The sequence below is a fragment of the Erythrolamprus reginae genome, chromosome 2 (assembly GCF_031021105.1).
Source record: "Erythrolamprus reginae isolate rEryReg1 chromosome 2, rEryReg1.hap1, whole genome shotgun sequence".
Taxonomy (NCBI): Eukaryota; Metazoa; Chordata; class Lepidosauria; order Squamata; family Dipsadidae; genus Erythrolamprus; species Erythrolamprus reginae.
Genome location: NC_091951.1, coordinates 110,063,919 through 110,082,965, shown reverse-complemented (window position 1 = coordinate 110,082,965; position 19,047 = coordinate 110,063,919). Strand labels below are relative to the sequence as shown.

The following is a 19,047-nucleotide window of genomic DNA, read 5'->3' as shown; positions in this document are numbered from 1 at the left end:
GACTTTTGCTGACTTCAGCACCGAAATGACTTTCACTATAGTATTTTCATGTTTTATTTCCAGTGCAATTATCTATTTAATTGCCCATGCCAGATTTAGGAACCTCTCAAATAAACAACTATAAAACTTATATCTGGTATCAAGAGAGAGAGTACAATTCTACGAAAAAGAAGATAGAGGTTTTGAAGCATCAATACATTAAGTTTTGACTTATGAGAGAGATGCTGTTTGTGCCAAGATGTTTGTTATTTCTAGAAAAGCAACTCCACAGTAAAATAAAATTTTATAAAAATTAATTCCTAAAAGAGAAAGTTTGCTGTTGTTGTTGCTATTATTATTATTATCAACAATACAACACAGCAAATGAGATCACTATGCTGAATTTCGTATTTCATCACCAGTCGGGCGCTTCCCAAGCAGCTAGGACTGCATGATATAGCAGCGAATTATGTGTGATGACCCCAGTAATGTGGCCTTTTACAGTTGACAACTGGAGATTTTGTCAATTCTGATAGTTTTCAAAAGTCCACTGAGATCTTTTGCCACTGCGCCCAGTGTGCCAAGGACCACTGGGACCACTTTCACTGGCTTATGCCAGAGTTGTTGCAGCTCAATTTTCAGATCTTCATATTTTGCAAATTTTTCTAGCTGCTTCTCCTCAATTCTCCTGTCTCTTGGCATTGTGATGTCAATGATCTATATTTTCTTTTTCTCCACACAATCATGATGTCTGGTGTATTATGTTTCAAAATTTGGTCAGTCGGAAGTCGGAAGTCCCACAATAGTTTTACTTGCTCATTTTCAATCACTTTTTCGGGCTTATGATCCCACCAGTTCTTTGCCACTGATAGTTAGTAGTTGTGGCACAAGTTCCAGCAGCTGAGTATGTGATCAATTGTTTCGTCTATTTCTTTACAGAGTTTGCTCTTTGGATCGTCTGTTGATTTTTCAGTCCTGGCTTTGATAGCATTTGTTCTAATGGCCTGTTCTTCTGCAGTCAGAATTAGTCCTTCCATCTGCTTTTTTAGTGTTCCACTTATAAGCTATGACCAGGTCTTTTCTTTATCCACTTTGTTTTTAATCTTCTCCAAGAACTGGCCATGCAATGCTTTGTTCTGTCAGCTGTCCATCCAACATTGTGTATTGGTCCTTAGTTTGCTTCACCTTGAGAAGCTTCCTGTTGTTGACTTCTATCAACGCTGACTCTTTGCTCTCCTTCACATAGTCAGCTAATGCATGCTTCTGTTCCTCCACTATCTGCCTCACTTGCAAAAGTCCTCTGTTGCCTGTTTTCCTTGGTAAATATAGCCTGTCATCATCACTGCAGAGGTATAGTGCATGATGGATCATCATTAATTTTCTGGCTTTCCTGTCCAAGTTCTCCGTACAGGGAATGAACCCGTGACTTTGGTGTTATTATTATTATTGTATTATTTTGGCTTTCTTTTAGAAGCTGAGGTTTTTCCTTATTTTTTAATTATGAAAGTATCATCTTTACAGATCAATTTGATTGTTGAAATTTGCCTCAGTTTGGATTATCCTCAGAAAGTAGATGATTTACAGCTGAATTTGTATTGCCTGCAGTTTGCTTTCTCTATAGAGGGCTCCATGTTAGTTCTGTTATATATGAACTATTTTGTCCTTAAAGCCTGAGTAAGACTCTTGAAGTTATTGAATCTTAAGAGCATATTGTGAGTGCAGTTATTTAATTGTTTATCACAAAAATGTTTTGTGGAAGAATCACGTGCAATCATATTACCGTATTTAGCATAAAGTCTTTAAGAGTACAAAAAATAGTTTATCTGTTATTAAACTATTTATCAATATTTATCACTTTTATATGATGTTTTCAGGCATCTCCCATTCCACATCTGATCAGTTGAAAGTCATTTCAGCCTTACTATAATTTGGATGATCTCAGATTTTTCTTTGAGTACCTAGGCTACAAGAAAATTTAGTAGTAGTCCTAGAAGTGAAGTCTAGTGAAAGTATTAGTCAATATTGCCAAAATAATATTTTATTTTGAAAACAATATTTTTACATGTTCAAACATCCTTCATTTCTCTTACTGTAGAATGTGCATTGTTTTTTAATCATATAAGTTAAAAAGTAGTTGCTTGAAAGAAGTGTTAATCCATTGTATTTCTGTGAATATTGCTAGCCTAAAAAAAAACCTAGGTTTCTTAGATTGCTGAAGCAATAAACTAACTTTATTTTTCTTTCAGCAGCTTCATGAAACTGTAAAAAGGAAACTTGATAATTCTGTTTCACCTCAAAATGGCGACCAGCCGAATGGCTTTGGTGACATATTTCCCGTACCCAAGAAATTGTGTCATAATGATGGTCTTGGTGGGTTGAGTGGCTCCTCCAATGGAATACCTCCTGTATCTCCTCTACATCAGCCTGACAGCAAACCTTCCAGTGGAGAAAATTTACATCTTAATGGAAAACATTCCATAAGCCTAGATGGGATGAGCAAAAAGGATCTGCCAGATTCTAGCCTTCAGTTGAATGGAAGCAGTGATGCTGATGACTCATTTGCTATGATTATTAACAAAGAACTCAAACAAGAACCAGATGATCTTCCTTGTATGATTACGGGACCAGGAAGTTCGATATCGCAAAACAATTTGATGTCTGATCTTAACCTTAATGACCAAGAGTGGGAGGAGCTAATGAATGAACTAAACAGGTCAATGCCTGATGAGGATATGAAAGATCTATTTACTGAAGACTTTGAGGAAAAGAAAGATGCTGATCCTTCAAATTCAACTGCACAAACTCCTTTACCGCAAGATATCATTATAAAGACTGAATTTTCCCCGGCAGACTTTGAACAGGAACAGATAGGGTCTCCACAAGTCAGAACTACCTCTACTGGCACAACATTTATTGGTACATCTTCTGTCCCTGTTACTGCTACTTCTCCAGCAGTTAGTAATTCTCAAACAATGTTTCAGCCTTCAAGTCAGTCCATGGCTGAAAATCCCAACCAGTCAATAATGCAAGCAGCAAGCCAGGCCCAAAATGTTCAGAGGCCTCTATCTAATTCATTATTATCTGGACAAACTACAGGGAGTGCCAAAGAGATGTCATCTGCTAAACAGCTACAGCAAATAGCTGCTAAGCAAAAGAGAGATCAATTGTTGCAGAACCAACAGCAGGTCCACCCATCCAATCAAATTTCTAGCTGGCAACAGTCTGGACCGTCTCACAGTCCATTGGCTGTCTCCTACACTATGGAAAATCCAACTAGCCCTTCTGTTTACCAGCAAGACTTCAGTAACCAAAAACTCCTGATATCCAATATGCCAAACAAGAGTTCTCCTAGAACAGGAGGTAATTATCATGGGGGAAATATACTAAGCCATCAGCCAACCAACATAAATCAGAATTCTGCATCTAATCCAAACTCTGTGCTAGATTATGGGAATACAAAACCTCTTTCACATTACAAAGAATGTGGGCAAGGAATCACAGTACCCGGACAAAACAAGTCTTCTATGTTAGCATATCTTCAGCAACATCAGCATCCTACACTGCCTCATATGAGCGATGAGCAGGGTGGGATATTTGTAATGAAGAAGTCTGGAAATATTGCTTATAGGCCTTTAGTACCACACAATCAGGTAAGTGTTTCTAGCCGTTGGTTGGGTATAGTAACTGAGATAGGCTAAATAAACATACTAATTAATTTCATAGTTATGTGCTGTAAATAGCCTGTTGAATGACACACTAACATACATATTGTTATTATGCATTCATTGCATGTATACTTCTTTCATAGCTCACTTTCCTGTTCTGCTATTGCCCATAAAATAAGAAGACAGAATAGGGAATGTATAATATTTCTTTCATAGCATTTTACTAAATCTGGTTAACAAAAGAAGAAATACCCAAACAGAGACATACTTGATTGCATTAAAAGTTAAATAAGGGAAAGAAAAAAAAGCCTGAAACATTCCACAATGAAATGGCTGTGAAGAGTTTGCTTCAAATTACTAAAAAAATTCCTGTTTCTTATCTCTCTGGTAACAAAGGACCAAATCAAATATTGACCAACAATGTATGTTAGTGGTCCATTTCAGCAAATAAGATACAATGATACCTCATCTTACAAACGCCTCGTCATACAAACTTTTCGAGATATAAACCTGGGGTTTAAGATTTTTTTGCCTCTTCTTACAAACTATTTTCACCTTACAAACCCACCGCCACCGCTGGGATGCCCCGTCTCCAGACTTCTGTTGCCAGCAAAGCACCCGTTATTGTGCTGCTAGGATTCCCCTGAGGCTCCCCTCCATGGGAAACCCCACCTCCAGACTTCCATGTTTTTGTGATGCTGCAGGGGAATCCCAGCAGCATTAAAACGGGCGGTTCGCTGGCAACCGAAGTCCGGAGGTGGGGTTTCCCAGCGAAGGGAGCGTCAGTGAAATCGCAGCATCACAAAAACAGAGGTGCGGAGGTGGGGTTTCGAGGACTTCGTTGTTTTTGCGATGCTGCAATTTCACTGACGCTCCCTTCGCTGGGAAACCCCACCTCGACTTCCGTTGCCAGCGAAGCACTCATTTTTGCGATGCTAGGATTCCCCAGCTGGGATTCCCCTACAGCATCGCAAAAACACAGAAGTCCGGAGGTGGGGTTTCCCATGGAGGGGAGCCTCTGGGGAATCCCAGCAGTGCAAAAACGGGCCTTTTGGCTGGCAAAAGGGGTGAATTTTGGGCTTGCATGCATTAATCGCTTTTCCATTGATTCCTATGGGAAACATTGTTTCATCTTACAAACTTTTCACCTTAAGAACCTCGTCCCAGAATCAATTAAGTTTGTAAGACAAGGTATCACTGTATATCTTTCCAGATGCTCTTCTTATATTGTTATCAAGGAATGTTGATTGTGACCAAAATGCAGCTAACACCTTAATTTAGACTGTACTTTTTGTAACTTACTAAAATAATGTTACATGAAAGCTTCAGTCTCCAAATCCATGATGGGCAAACGAGATAATATCTGTAGCCTGACTTGTAATTCCTCTGGTTTACTCTTTTTCTATACTTTGCATAAAGTTACATGATAGCATAATACATTTGTAGGAACTTAATTCCTTACTATGACTAACTAAAATTATTGACCCTTAAAAATCAATACTAGATTTTTCCTGATGTCTGTATCCTATCTCAAATTTACGATAGGATTGCCTTGACTTAATTTCTCAATTTTCAAATTCAGTATTAATATTCACTGGTGACTTTAATACTATGCCACAATGGGAATTAATGTCACAGTGTTTTCTCCCGTTATAATGCCTAATTTTTCTCCCCCTTAGTGATGATGTCATGGAAATTTAAAGATAATGGAGCTTAATCTCGATGAAATTTGTGGTTATTTAATGGATTATGCCAGGTGATTTAAGCAACCTTTGATTCAATACTGTAGCAAATTCTGGAGGAAAGTAATCAGAATGGCAATTAAACCTATTCCAACCCAAAAGTATGCCAAGATTTGATGTATTATTGCCCAAGTATTATTTAATTTGTATATTAATATCAGAGTTGGGATTTTCACTGAGCCAGAAATCTATCCATCATATCTTTATTTATTAATTAGATTTTTGGATCCTGTACTCTGTGGGTATTCAAGTCTTAACAAGTGAAATAGCCAGTTTTAGGAAGGATGTAGTATTATCCTCATTAAAACTAGAGATAGGAGTCTATTTGAAAAGTTATTTACGTTTAATCTCTCCCCCCCCCCCCCCAATTGAAAGAGACTACACAGAAGTTGATCTTTATTGAACTGCCTCTTGCAGTGAAATCTCTTCAGATTTCCTCTAGGTGGCAGCTCTTCTATATAAGCCATTTCGTACACCTTGGCTTAGTTCATTTAGAAACAAAGTTATGCTAGAAGCTAGATTATACTTTTTCATGACTCACTATGTAAACACTGAAGAAGTTTTCCATTAAAACGTCATTAAAAATGTGGAGATATTGCTTTTCTCAGGTATTGTCCTTGTTGCATAGCCAATATCTGTCTCTGCTTTTGTAGGATCAAAATCATTCTGGTGTTCCTCGTATTCCTGTTTCTGTTCCTGGCACTGGTGTAAATGTACAGCCGCCCAATGTTTCCATGGCAGGTAACCATGGTAATGCAGTTTATCTCAACAGTCAGCAGCAAGCAGCTGTAATGAAGCAGCACCAGATGCTACTCGATCACAAGCAGCAACAAAAGCAGTTGTTAATAGAACAACATAAACAGTTTCTAATGGGACAGAGGCAACTACTTGCTGAACAGGTAAAACATATTGCTGTGACAAAGATTGTGCCAACGTAGTGGAATATTCAGTACTTGATTATGTTAAATAATCAGGTTGCATATTATGTTTACCACATGAGAGTAGCCTAGTGTTGCTTATTGCAAATTTTGTAGGATTCCCACCCACCCCTCAAACACATGCCCTTAATTCAGAAAGGATTAGGAAGACTTGCCCTCAGACATCCTTAGGGATAATTGCTCATTATTGTGAGCTGCCTTGAAAATTGGTCCAAGCAGAAGGTCAGGGTAATAACTACATGATCACTCTTTCCAGAATATAGGAATGAATATGGATTCTTCTCTGGCCACAACTGCACATTTCTGCTGATAAAGGAGGTGTTAAGAAACTGAAAAAGAAACTTTAGGAGAGAACAATTCAAAAATAGGTTAGGGTAACCATAACAAGAGGCAGGAAGGTAAATGATGGTGAAGGGAAGGGAATGGGACAATTTGCCAATGACAACTCAACCTCTGTCAGTTCACTGCTGCCACGTTGTCACAGGACAAATCAACATAGCCAATTTGCCATGGGGCTACTTGCTGTGGACGAGCCAGTTGGGCGAACAAGCAAGTAGTCAGAACTCAGAGCGACAACCAGGGGTTTCCAGCCAAAGAGAAAGCTGGGCAGGCAGCTGAGAGCGGAATGGCAGCCGGGGGCTTCTGTTTTCACATACACATACCTGCTGCCACTGCACCAAGCTCCTGGCCATTCAGATTTTGGATCTATTGGTGGCAGCATTTGAGCCATTAGTAATAGTAAAGGTCAGGTGTGTCCCATTTTCATACATCCTGCTGCCAAATGACCCAAATAGTGTCACCACCAAACCCCAAGCAGTTCAGGCCAGCATCAAGTGGGGATGTATGTGAAAATAGGAAGACTCCAGTCACCACTGCTTTGCCCACCCACTCATCCACACACCCAGCTTTCCCTCCAATGGGAAGCCTCTGGTCACCACTACCACTCTGTGCTTTGCCAACCTGAGCACTAACCCACCTGCCCAGGTCCTTCAAGGGAGGAGCCCCCAACTGCCGCTCTGCTCTCTTGCCTGTCCACCCAGCTCTCCTTCCAGTTGTCCACAGTGAGTTGTCCCTATGGCGAATTTGGCTGTTTTGACTTGTCTTGAGACAACTTGGTGGCTGGCCACACCCAAGTGAACAGTTCTACATTTCTACATTACAGTTCTACAAATGAACAGTTCTACACCCAAAGTGGCTGGAATGCGGAATAAGATTATTGCAGATGCTTTTATTTCAAAATTTGCTTGTTCTTCCTGAGTTTTTAGATGGACAAGGAGAAACATAAAAGCAGATTGATTAAAATAATACCTCTAGTTATTGAGAAAGATAGCCAGTACCCTCCCTAATTGTAATCCCTATTATCTATCATTGTGTTTAGAAAGCGCAAAACCAAAAAAATAGGCTGTGTAGACACTTCACAGTACCAAATGTAGTAAACTATAGTATTAATGCTTCTGTTAAGCAGTTCTGTGTTTCTGGTATGAAACCAGAGAATAAAAGTCTCATTTGATCATTGCATTGAAAAAGAATGTTGGAGGAAGGCTACAAACTACTAAGAGAACTGCATGGAGAAAGTTATTCCAAATGAAGCTTGACCCAAGGAATGTTTACATTAATTCCTTCACATTTTCAGAACATTTTCTGATCCCTTTTGTTTTGCGTATTTTAAAGAGCACATATTACCTTTTACATATAAAGTATATTTTCTAAAATTGGTATTTAAGTGCCAGTGGGTGGTAAGTTAGTTCAACCCCAAAGCAGTGGACGGTAGGTTGGTTCAACAGTTAAACTTTACATCTGATGCTTTGTGTAGAGAAACATTCCTCCGATAACCTGTATTTTCATTTTAGGAGAAACAAAGGCATCATCAGGAGCAACAACTCCAGAGGCATTTGACACGACCACCTCCTCAGTACCAAGATCAGACACAAAACGCATATCAGCAACAAGTTGGGCAGTTCCCAGGTAAGGCGGATGTGGGGTTGAAATATGAAGGACTGGGATGGGCATGAGTTAAATCAGGGGTCGACAAAGTTGTTCAGAATCTAGGAGCCAGCCAAAAAATTTAGGAGCCAGAATTTTTTTTAAGCAAACTTGGTTTTTTGCCGAGTCTCCACCTGACATCGCTTTCACCCCCTCTGTCTCCTCCTTCCTCTCTCATCTCTTTCCTTCCTCTCCCTCCCTTTCTCTCTTTCCTTTCTCTCCCTTTCTGTCTATCCTTTCTATCTCTCACCCCTTCTCCCTCTTTCATTCCCTTTCTCTCCCTCCCTTTCTCTCTCATTCCTTTCTCTCCCTCTTTCCTTCCTATCTCTCTTTCTTTTTCTCCCTCCTTCATATCTTCTTTCTCTCCCCCTTCCTCCCTCTTTCCTTTCTCCCCCTCCCTTTCTCTTCCTTTTTCTCTATCCTTTCTACTTCTTACTCTTTCTTTCTCTCCCTCCTTCATTCAATTTTCTCTCCCTCCCTTTCTCTCCCTTTCTCTCTCTTTCCTTTCTCTCCCTCCCTTTCTCTTCCTTTTTCTCTATCCTTTCTACTTCTTACTCTTTCTTTCTCTCCCTCCTTCATTCAATTTTCTCTCCCCCCCTTCCTCCCTCTTTCCTTTCTCTCCCTCCCTTTCTCTTCCTTTTTCTCTATCCTTTCTACTTCTTACTCTTTCTTTCTCTCCCTCCTTCATTCAATTTTCTCTCCCCCCCTTCCTCCCTCTTTCCTTTCTCCCCCTCCCTTTCTCTTCCTTTTTCTCTATCCTTTCTGCTTCTTACTCTTTCTTTCTCTCCCTCCTTCATTCAATTTTCTCTCCCTCCCTTACTCTCTCTTTCCTTTCTCTCCCTCCCTTGTTCTCCCCTGGGGCTGCCTGTGCCTGCCCTGCACCACCCAACACGGACGGACAGCCCCCGGTCGTCGGTTCGTCGCCCCCCACCCCCCCACGGAGGGAGATCAGGCTGGCGAGGGCGGTAGAACTACGTCACCAGCCACTGGAGGGAGATCGGGCTGGCGGGGGCGGCGAATCCACCTCCCCAGCCGCGCGGAGGGAAATCCGGTAGGCGGGCGGGTGGCCGCGGCTCCCTGCGCGCCCCTGGAAAAGCGTACAGGGAACGGTGCCCGGGGCCGCTTTAGCCGCCCCCCGCTCCCCCCGCCATCTCCCCGCGACTGCCTGTGCCGCTGCAGCCGCCCCCCCCCCCCTCCCACCGCCAGTGCCGACAAGGAACCTTCAGCTGGGCGGGCGCTGCCGTGCCGGTGCCTCCGACCTCCCGGTTCCTGCTCGATGCCGCGGTTTCTGGCGCTCTCCTGCTGGGCTCCAAAGAAGGAAGGCGGGAAAAAGGCGCGAAGAATGGAGCTCTCCTTCCTGCCTGCCTTCTTTGGGACCCAGCAGGAGAGCGCCAGAAACCCCGGCATCGGGCAGGAGCGGAGAGGTCAGAGGCACCGCAGCGCCCTGCCCAGGCAGCTCTAGGCGCCAGACAACATTTTCTAGGCGCCACTGGCGACCAGGCGCCTGGGTTTGTCGAACCTTGAGTTAAATGCTCTTTTGTAGTCAAAATGTAGTCTGATACTATTATTTATTAAATGCATATTCAGTTACAATATGTTATTTCTAATAATCGACAACAGCTACAAAATAGACAGTTAAAATATCCACAATAAAATGCAGATTAATTGTTCAAGTTAATAAAATCATATAACAGCTCTGACAATATGACATTCACCCAAAGCCCTCTGAAATAATTAGATTTTTAACTAGCTTCCAAAAAGCTGCTCCCAAATGAGTCAATCTTTTAACAAAGAGTAGAAGATAGCTCTATTGTTTTCTCACACACACACACACACACACTGCACAATATCAACATGTTCTCCTAAGAAAGATGTCTTGGATGAGTCAAGGCGATACATTTTATGATTGGAAGAGATAATCATGAAGGTATCAAGATGTCAAATCATAAAGAGCAGAACTCCATAGCTTAAAAATATGACTTAGCATTGTTCTTGGAAATCTGACAACTGGTGTCATTTTTGCAAACTTGGTTTAATGTATTTATTGTGCTAAACGCTTGCCAGTATGCAAGCCATTAAAGTTGGGTCAATTTGAGTTTAAAAAGTGTTGTTTGAAAGCAATATCCATGTAATGTGTGTTGTCCTCTTGTAAGTAAGCAGTGATAAGGGCAGTGGCTATAAAAGAAGGCTTTGTGTTCCAGTTCAGGCTGTAATGCGAACAGTAATGGAGCTTGAAGAAAAGAACTTCTGATCATGACTTTTTCAACAGGTGCTACCCACCCAAAAAGATCCAAGAAAATCATCCAAACATGGGCTTGCTCTGCCAGGGACAGCCCTACCATTAGATGTGGCAGAGAGCCACAGTAAACAAATAGCAATTTCACCTTCTTTGGGTTTAATTTAAGCTTATTTTCTTTTATCCAGAGTCTTAACAGCCTCATCGTCATCGGCAGGCCCCCAGTGGCAGTAAATAATGACCATATTGCTGGTACTTTACACCAAGTGATCAGACGAACCAGTCTTAACATTATATAGATTTTAAATAATGAAGTAGAGAATCAAACTCTACACCATCCCAAACAGGAGTAGCCACTAGAACAATTGTAGTAAAAGTAGTAAAATTGTTCCTCCTCCCTAGTGTGGTTTTTGGTTTTTAAAAAGTGGAGTAGAGAATAACTAGATGGTTCTTCCATGTACTCTACAATCAGCTGCAGTCCCCCTTGTTTGTTTGTTTTGTTTGTTTTGTTTGTTTGTTTGTTTATTAGATTTGTATGCCGACCCTCTCCATAGACTCGGGGCGGCTAACAACAGTAATAAACAGCATATAACAAATCTAATGTTTAAAATAATTAAAACCCCTTATTTAAAACCAAACATACACACAAACATACCATGCATAAATTGTATAGGCCTAGGGGGAAAAGGGTAGTTCAGTTCCCCCAAGCCTGACGACAGAGGTGGGTTTTAATGAGGTTACGAAAGGCAAGTAGGGTGGGTGCAATTCTGATCTCCGGGGGGAGCTGGTTCCAGAGGTTCGGGGCCGCCACAGAGAAGGCTCTTCCCCTGGGTCCCGCCAGACGACATTGTTTAGTTGACAGGACCCGGAGAAGACCGACTCTGTGGGACCTAACCGGTCGCTGGGATTCATGCGGCAGAAGGCGGACCCGGATATATTATGGTCCAATGCCATGAAGGGCTTTATAGGTCATAACCAACACTTTGAATTGTGACCGGAAACTGATCGGCAACCAATGCAGACTGCGGAGTGGTGTAACATGGGCATATTTGGGGAAGCCCATGATTGCTCTCTCAGCTGCATTCTGCACAATCTGAAGTTTCCGAACACTTTTCAAAGGTAGCCCCATGTAGAGAGCGTTACAGTAGTCGAGCCTCGAGGTGATGAGGGCATGAGTGACTTTGAGCAGTGACTCCCGGTCCAAATAGGGCCGCAACTGGTGCACCAGGCGAACCTGAGCAAACGCCCCCCTCGCCACAGCTGAAAGATGTTTCTCTAATGTGAGCTGTGGATCGAGGAGGACGCCCAAGTTGCGGACCCTCTGTGAGGGGGTCAATGTTACTCACCCAGGGTGATGGACGGACAGATGGAATTGTCTCTGGGAGGCAAAACCCACAGTCACTCCGTCTTATCAGGGTTGAGTTTGAGTCTGTTGACACCCATCCAGACCCCAACAGACTCCAGGCACCGGCACATCACATCCACTGCTTCATTGACTGGACATGGGGTGAAGATGTACAACTGAGTATCATCCGCATACTGATGATACCTCACCCCATGCATTTGAATGATCTTGCCCAGCGGTTTCATGTAGATATTAAATAGCAGGGGGGAGAGGACCAACCCCTGAGGCACCCCACAAGGGAGAGACCTAGAAGTCGACCTCTGACACACACACCCCGAACACCGACTGCGACCGACCGGAGAGGTAGGAAGAGAACCACTGTAGAACAGTGCCTCCCACTCCCAACCCCTCCAGTCGGCGCAGAAGGATACTATGGTCGATGGTATCGAAAGCCGATGAGAGGTCAAGAAGCACCAGGTCAGAGGATAAACCCCTGTCCCAGGCCCGCCAGAGATCATCCATCAACGCGACCAAAGCAGTTTCCGTGCTGTAGCCGGGCCTGAATCCTGACTGCTGAGGGCCTAGATAATCAGCTTCTTCCAAGGACCGCTGGAGCGCCACCACCTTCTTGACAACCTTCCCCATAAAGGGAAGGTTGGAGACTGGACAATAGTTATTGAGAATGGCTGGGTCCAGGGAAGGCTTCTTGAGGAGGGGGCGCACAAGTGCCTCCTTGTAGGGATCCGGAAAGGACCCCCTCCCCAGAGAAGCTTTGACAATCTCCTGGAACCAGCCAGGAGGGACACGGATCCAGTAAGCAGGTGGCGGATCTCATAGCTCCAATGGCCTTGTCCACTTCATCAGGTGTCACCGGACCAAACTCTTCCCAGACAAATGGACAAGTACGAACCCCAGTCACCTCGACTGACTCATTGTCAGTCGACTCTGTTATCCAATTAGAGTTGAGGTCTGCCCAGATCCGAGCAATTTCATCAGCGAAAAACGTGTTAAAGTCCTCGGCACTACTCTGTAAGGGCTCTCCAACACCCCCCTCATTAAGAAGGGAGCGGGTCACCCTAAACAGAGCGGCCGGGCGGGATTCCGCTGATGCAATCAAGGCAGCATCTTGCCGCCTTGAGTGCCACTTTGTAAGTCTTAATATGAGCTCTTACAAGTGTTCGATCGGATTTGGACCTACTCTTCCTCCACCGCTTCTCTAGACATCTCTTCTGGCGTTTCAACTCCTGGAGCTTCTCGTTGAACCATGGAGCTCTACGGGGTCTAGTGCCGCAGAGAGGTCACAACGGCGCAATCCGGTCAAGAGCGTCCGCTGCAGCCTTGTTCCAGGCCACAGCAAGAGACTCTGCCAAATTGTGGACGAGTGCATCTGGAATAACCCCAAGTGCCCTCTGAAAGCCATCTGGGGCAGAACCACCTAGTCGGTTCCGCCTCCCTGCGGGGGAGGATTGGAGCCAGGAAATCAAGCCGCAATAGAAAATGGTCTGACCATGACAAAGGCAGCGCTTCTAAGCCCCTTAGTCTCAGACCATTACTCAGTTGCTCAGAGAGGAATACCATGTCGGGTGCGTGCCTCCCCTCGTGAGTCGGACCATGCACTACTTGAGTCCGGTCCATGGCTGTCATGGTGGCCATGAACTCTTGCGCTAGCCCAGAGGTTTCGCCGAGCGACGGTAGGTTAAAGTCCCCCAAGACAATAAGTCTGGGGAACCCCACCGCCAGCCTGGCTACCACCTCGAGCAGCATAGGCAGGGCTGTTGACACGCAGCTGGGAGGCAGATACGTGAGAAACAAGCCCACCTGAACCCCTAAGTCCAACTTCACCAGGAGGGACTCACAACCCGCAATCTCTGGAGCAACGAGTCTACACAGGCAAAGACTCTCCCTGGCTATTATAGCCACTCCTCCCCCCATTCCCTGGGGTCGAGGCTGATGCAATATCTGAAACCCGGCTGGGCAAATAAATAAATATCTTATTTATCTTAAATAACTAAGAGCTGGTTAACACAGATGCTTTTTCACCATGAGCACATCTTTTAAATAGCTTTTGGAATTCTCATTTTTGCAATAACCGCTACAATTACGAAAAGCATTGGAGCAATATCCCTGTACGGTTCAGTTTGCAGAGATGCATTCCTACATAAACATGTTTAATGATGGCTAATAGTGACTTGACGCACATATGCAATGTAGATTAATCTTCTATCTGAAACAGATTTTAAAAGAATGCCCAACCTTGTTAAATAATTGTATCTTTGTACAGTATATTCCAAATTAATTAGTTGTATTTAAAACAAATTTTATGAAAAGTTATATTTTTTGAGATGCGTATAACACATAAAGCATGCCATTATGATAGAAGGAAAGAGATGCTCAGTTTAATTTTTGACTTCTTCCCTTAGCCTCCAGAGTCACACAAAACATTTAAAAGAGGCTATTCAGAAGAGTGGCAGGAAGAAAAAAATAACTTTCCTAAAGCCCATCCCACTAGACGTTTTCAAGATCTAAGCTGGCAAGCCCTAAACATAGCTAGAAACTACTGTATTGCATGTTACATATATAAAATGTTGCTTCAAATATTCTGAGAATGTTTGGATTGATTTTTAAAATCACTAACATTGGTGATCTTATATTACAGGTTCATCACCATCAATGACAGGGGTAAATAATTTAGGCCAGTCCAACTCCAGCAGTCCACGAATGTTTTCTCAGAATCAGAACATGATTCAGATTGGATCAGGGCACAATTCTGTCTCATCTAACAGTAATCAGCAAGATCGAGCAGTTAATCAATATACAGGTCTGCAGAATATTCAGAGAGGTAATTTATACAGCATGGCATCTGGTATGACCCAGATGGTTCAACAACATGCAAATCCAACTGCCAATGGTCAGCCACAGATGCAAAGACAACCCAGTTTGGCTCAGGGCACTGCTCTTCCTGCTGGATACGGACAGAACACGCTAGGAAATTCAGGCATTTCTCACCAACATAATAAAGGAGCATTAAATGCTGCATTATCCAAGCCTCAGATGGCAAGAATGCCAGCAATTGGAGCCCAAAATTCATCCTGGCAGCATCAAGGTATATCAAATATGAACAATCAGGCTCAACGAAATAATGGTTTAGCGACGTTTACTGCCAGCTCCACGTTCCATATGCAGCAGACTCACTTAAAGTTGCCCAGTCAGCAGTTTGCCCAAGGAATGCCTCAGGTAAGCCTCAACACCAGCAGGACAATAGCACCCATGAATTCAGCTGTCTCTGGACAGATACTGCCACCGTTAGGGGCTCAGCAGCGGACAAACCCTCCTGCTCAACAGCCAGTCCAGTCGCAGCAGGTCTTGCCAGGCATGAGTCAAACTGTCCCAGATCTGACTTTCAGCCAGAATCAAAATCAGCAGCTGTCCAGCAGAACCAATCTACACTGTACTCAAGGTTATCCTGTGAGGACAGCCAATCAGGAATTGCCTTTTGCCTACAGTAACCCATCTGGAGGTAATGGATTACAGAACTTAACTGGGGATACAGACCTCATAGACACTTTATTGAAAAGCAGGACTTCAGAAGAGTGGATGGATGATTTGGATGAGTTGTTAGGGAATCACTGAAATGAGATTTGGTGTTGTTGTTTTTCTTCCCCGAGTCATTTTTTAAAAAATTATAAATGATCTTTGGACCAAATACCTGTGTCATTGAAAACTCACAGGTGCTAGTGGGAATGTATTGGAGTTGCTTCTTTCTGGGTCTATAAGAGCATAAAAAAGATGCCCTGGCTTGCTAGGGGAAAAAATGTCACTTCTGCAGTGTGTCTGGAACACAACGTATGCAAACGGTTTGGTGCATAATCCAAACAGCCCAGCAAAAATGTAACTTTTTTCCAGTGTTTTACATTTGAAGACTTAGATGTGAACCCATGCAGTTGCAGTGCAGAAAGTAAGCCAGCAAGGGAATAGGTTTTTAAGTATTCAGAGTTAAGGTATTCTTTCCTACAGATAGTACTTGATAGATTTCTTTATCTTAATTTGGATCTCTAAATAGTAAAAAGTACCATCTGGCCACCATTTTCAAGGAAAGAATGTGTAGAGCCCTTATTCTTTTGTGGAATCTTCCTTAGTTTAGGGAGGATAATTTTCTAATCAATGTGTGCCAACATTCTTAACAAACCAAATATAAGAATTCACAATAACTGATAATGGGTTTACTTACTGGAGATCCTTAACTATCACAACATTTCCAGCAGCAGATTGCTGTAGATCTAAACTGGGGAACCTGGTCCATGGCTTACTGAACAAAGCAATTTGCACTCTGCTATGGGGTGGGGGGTGGGGGGATACTTTTTTAGTTATTTTTTTAATTGGAGAAATAGATTTAAAATCAAGTGTGTGCACTTTTTTATCTCCTTTCCTGCATTCATTGAAATTGGATTAATCAGACCTCATTTCTCTGTTTGATTCAGAGGGCATTTATACATAGCAGTGTTTTTTACTGTACTATGTGGATAGGATTTGGTCTTTGTCAAGCAGGTGAAGCAAGTTTTATGCCTTGGGAGTTATTGACTGAAAATTTTGCAATAATGGCACAGGAAGATAGGGGCACACTATATTTTTATTTTAAAAAAGTAACAATTGTGAGACCCTTGAAGAAAATGGTGATTGGAGCTTTTTAGAAATATAAAGACGAATCTACAATGAAATAAATGCTGCTAATTCTTCATGTTCCATGGAGATACTTTCCTGGATGCGTAAAATTAGTTCTTTATATGGCAAGGAAAAGAGAATTATTTTTTAATGCGTTACCAAAAAGAATCTCTGCTTGCCAACAAACCACCTTTTGCCTTAACCTTTAGTTATAAAGGTAATCAATTTGAAAGTTGTTTTAGATGCATAGATACCTCTCTGTTCCTACTCGGGGTTTTGTTTTGTTCTTTAATGAACAGGGCTGTTTACCTCCTGTTATAAGGATTCTTAATTTACTTCATAACATTTGCAACTGAGAATCATAGAATTTCCTTTGCTTCAGATACGTTCAGGAGAGTTTATAGAGATATTTGAATCTGGGATATTTTGGACAGGGGAACAATGAAGAGATTAAAAAAGATGAAAAAATAGGAAAATATTTTACTGTATCTGCAGTGTTCCTCTCAAATGTGCACTTTGGAAAACAATCTGCTTTAACACTACTTTTAATTTAAATTTTCCCGTTCCTTTCATTGTATATGGTTGCCATCCATGATCAACATAAGTATGCTGTGCTAAAGAGATGTTTGCATTTTGGGGAATAATTGATGGGGAATAATAGTGAAAACTGCATGTTAATGAATGGTTCCACTACTGATATGTCCAAACTGAAGCAAATTGCATCGAGTGTATATTTTAAAAACATAATAAGAGTTGCTTAATTTAATAATTAAAATATAGGTTTCACTATATTGTAAGTAAATTAGATTAGAGTTAAATTTACTAATCTTTTCCATAAATCAGCCATCGAGTTAATTTTTTTCAGTGAATTCAATTCAATCAAAGATTTGATCCAAAATGAATGTCAGCTGGAAAATATTGTAATCTGTGTAGCTGCTTTTTTTGACCATGGAAAAATTATTGGGGTCTGGGAGGAAGAGATTTGAAATGGAGATAAAGTATATATGTTATGTGTTTTGGTAATCTTGCACCAGTGTGCCTTCCTTTCGTTTGTGGAGGTACTTGGGACCTCATACTTCTTAATTGTTTGAGTTCTTATTTCTTCTTTAGGTGCAGAAAAAAAAATTATAGATTTTATATCATTCTAGTTTAATTTATCAAATAAAATTTTGGTCAGAAGAAAATGTAACAGACACTTTGTCTTTCAAGTGCTATAGGCAGATACCTCCTGTCTTTGTTTAGCTACGTAAGGTTTTAATTAGCTGCAGCACATTCAGCTATGGATAAGCCTCCTGTTGCTTTTTAGGTATCCTGGACTACAACTCCCAAGGTCCCGCCCAGTTACCCTTTTGCTGGACTGATGAGAATTGTAATCTGCAACCTTTCAAGAGTAACAAATGCCTTCTGGTGAAATAAATTAGCTGGAAATAATTTCGGATTGACAGTGCCCTTTCAAAATTGAAAAAAAAAAATTCCCTTAAAATTTAAGTTACATTATATCCTCAACTTGATTTCAATTGTTGCTTTCAGTCAGTACAAAACTGTTTCAGATTTGAACATGTAGCATAATGTTGAAAGAGATAAAATGTGCCATGCAGTCATCCTTGAACATGGAAGCTAACTGGGACAAAGTGCAGGGCACTCCCATCAATCACTAGTAGCAGTTCATCGTTGAATATCTGCACTTGTGCTTTCTATTTGCTGCAGCTTCAGAGCAATAAGACCCCTCCCCTCAATTTGCGTGGCCTGTTGCCTCAGTTTTATTTATAGGCTGCAGTCCTGGGCCGGTGAAAAGGTGTGAAAAGAAACCACACCTGTCCAAGATTCCCCCACCCCCACCTTCCTAAACCCCCGCAAAATGGAAAGGGTGCTCAGTTTTTCTATCCTACACATTTTCTTTGTGTAAATAAAAGTTTACAGTTTTATATTAAAGACTGAATAAGAGTTAGATCTTCTGAGTGTATATTTTTTACTTTTTATAGATTTTAAAACTATAATTCTTTATATATATGTTGGGGGCGGTTACACGTTTTACATTTGTTTAAATGGTGAACAGTTCAGATTTGATGCTAACTTTTTTTTTTGACGTTGAGATGTATAAAGAGTCCATTAATCCCCTTTTTTTTCTTTTAACTACAATTATTGTGGCACACCAAAAACCTTTTACTTCTGTTATGTCATTATTAAAAAAAATAAATATTTTGCTAGTGTACTGAACACATTGTTGTGGTGTTTTTTTAAAATATCCTGAGATGAATATAGTTTTCTATTATCTTTGGAACTGTTAAGTTTTATTAGATTTGTATGCTGCCTCTCTCTGAAGACTCGTATGGATACTTTCTTGATCTTTCCTTTGTTTTTTTCTGCCAGAAGCCAATTCCATTCCATTCTATTCCTTGGCTGATCTGAAATTGAAAGATGCTGCAAAACACACAACACTGGCTTAAGGCTTCCACTTGCTATGTATGCATTTCCATGTCAGTGCAATATTTATATATAT

At 41.6% G+C, this 19,047-nt stretch overlaps 1 protein-coding gene across 2 annotated transcripts in view; it reads left to right on the top strand.

Moving 5' to 3' along the window:
• MAML1 (mastermind like transcriptional coactivator 1) overlaps positions 1-18,764 on the top strand; it is a 45,583-nt gene extending 26,819 nt beyond the window's left edge. Inside the window, exons 2-5 of one of the 2 annotated variants that reach the window (XM_070739107.1) lie at positions 2,226-3,629; positions 6,040-6,285; positions 8,175-8,289; positions 14,545-18,764. In XM_070739107.1, the coding sequence (XP_070595208.1) occupies positions 2,226-3,629; positions 6,040-6,285; positions 8,175-8,289; positions 14,545-15,518 (2,739 nt within the window). In that variant the 3' untranslated portion in view covers positions 15,519-18,764. The remainder of the gene's footprint in view (positions 1-2,225; positions 3,630-6,039; positions 6,286-8,174; positions 8,290-14,544) is intronic. The other variant, XM_070739108.1, reaches the window with a different exon arrangement.
• Positions 18,765-19,047: the final 283 nt, after the last annotated feature.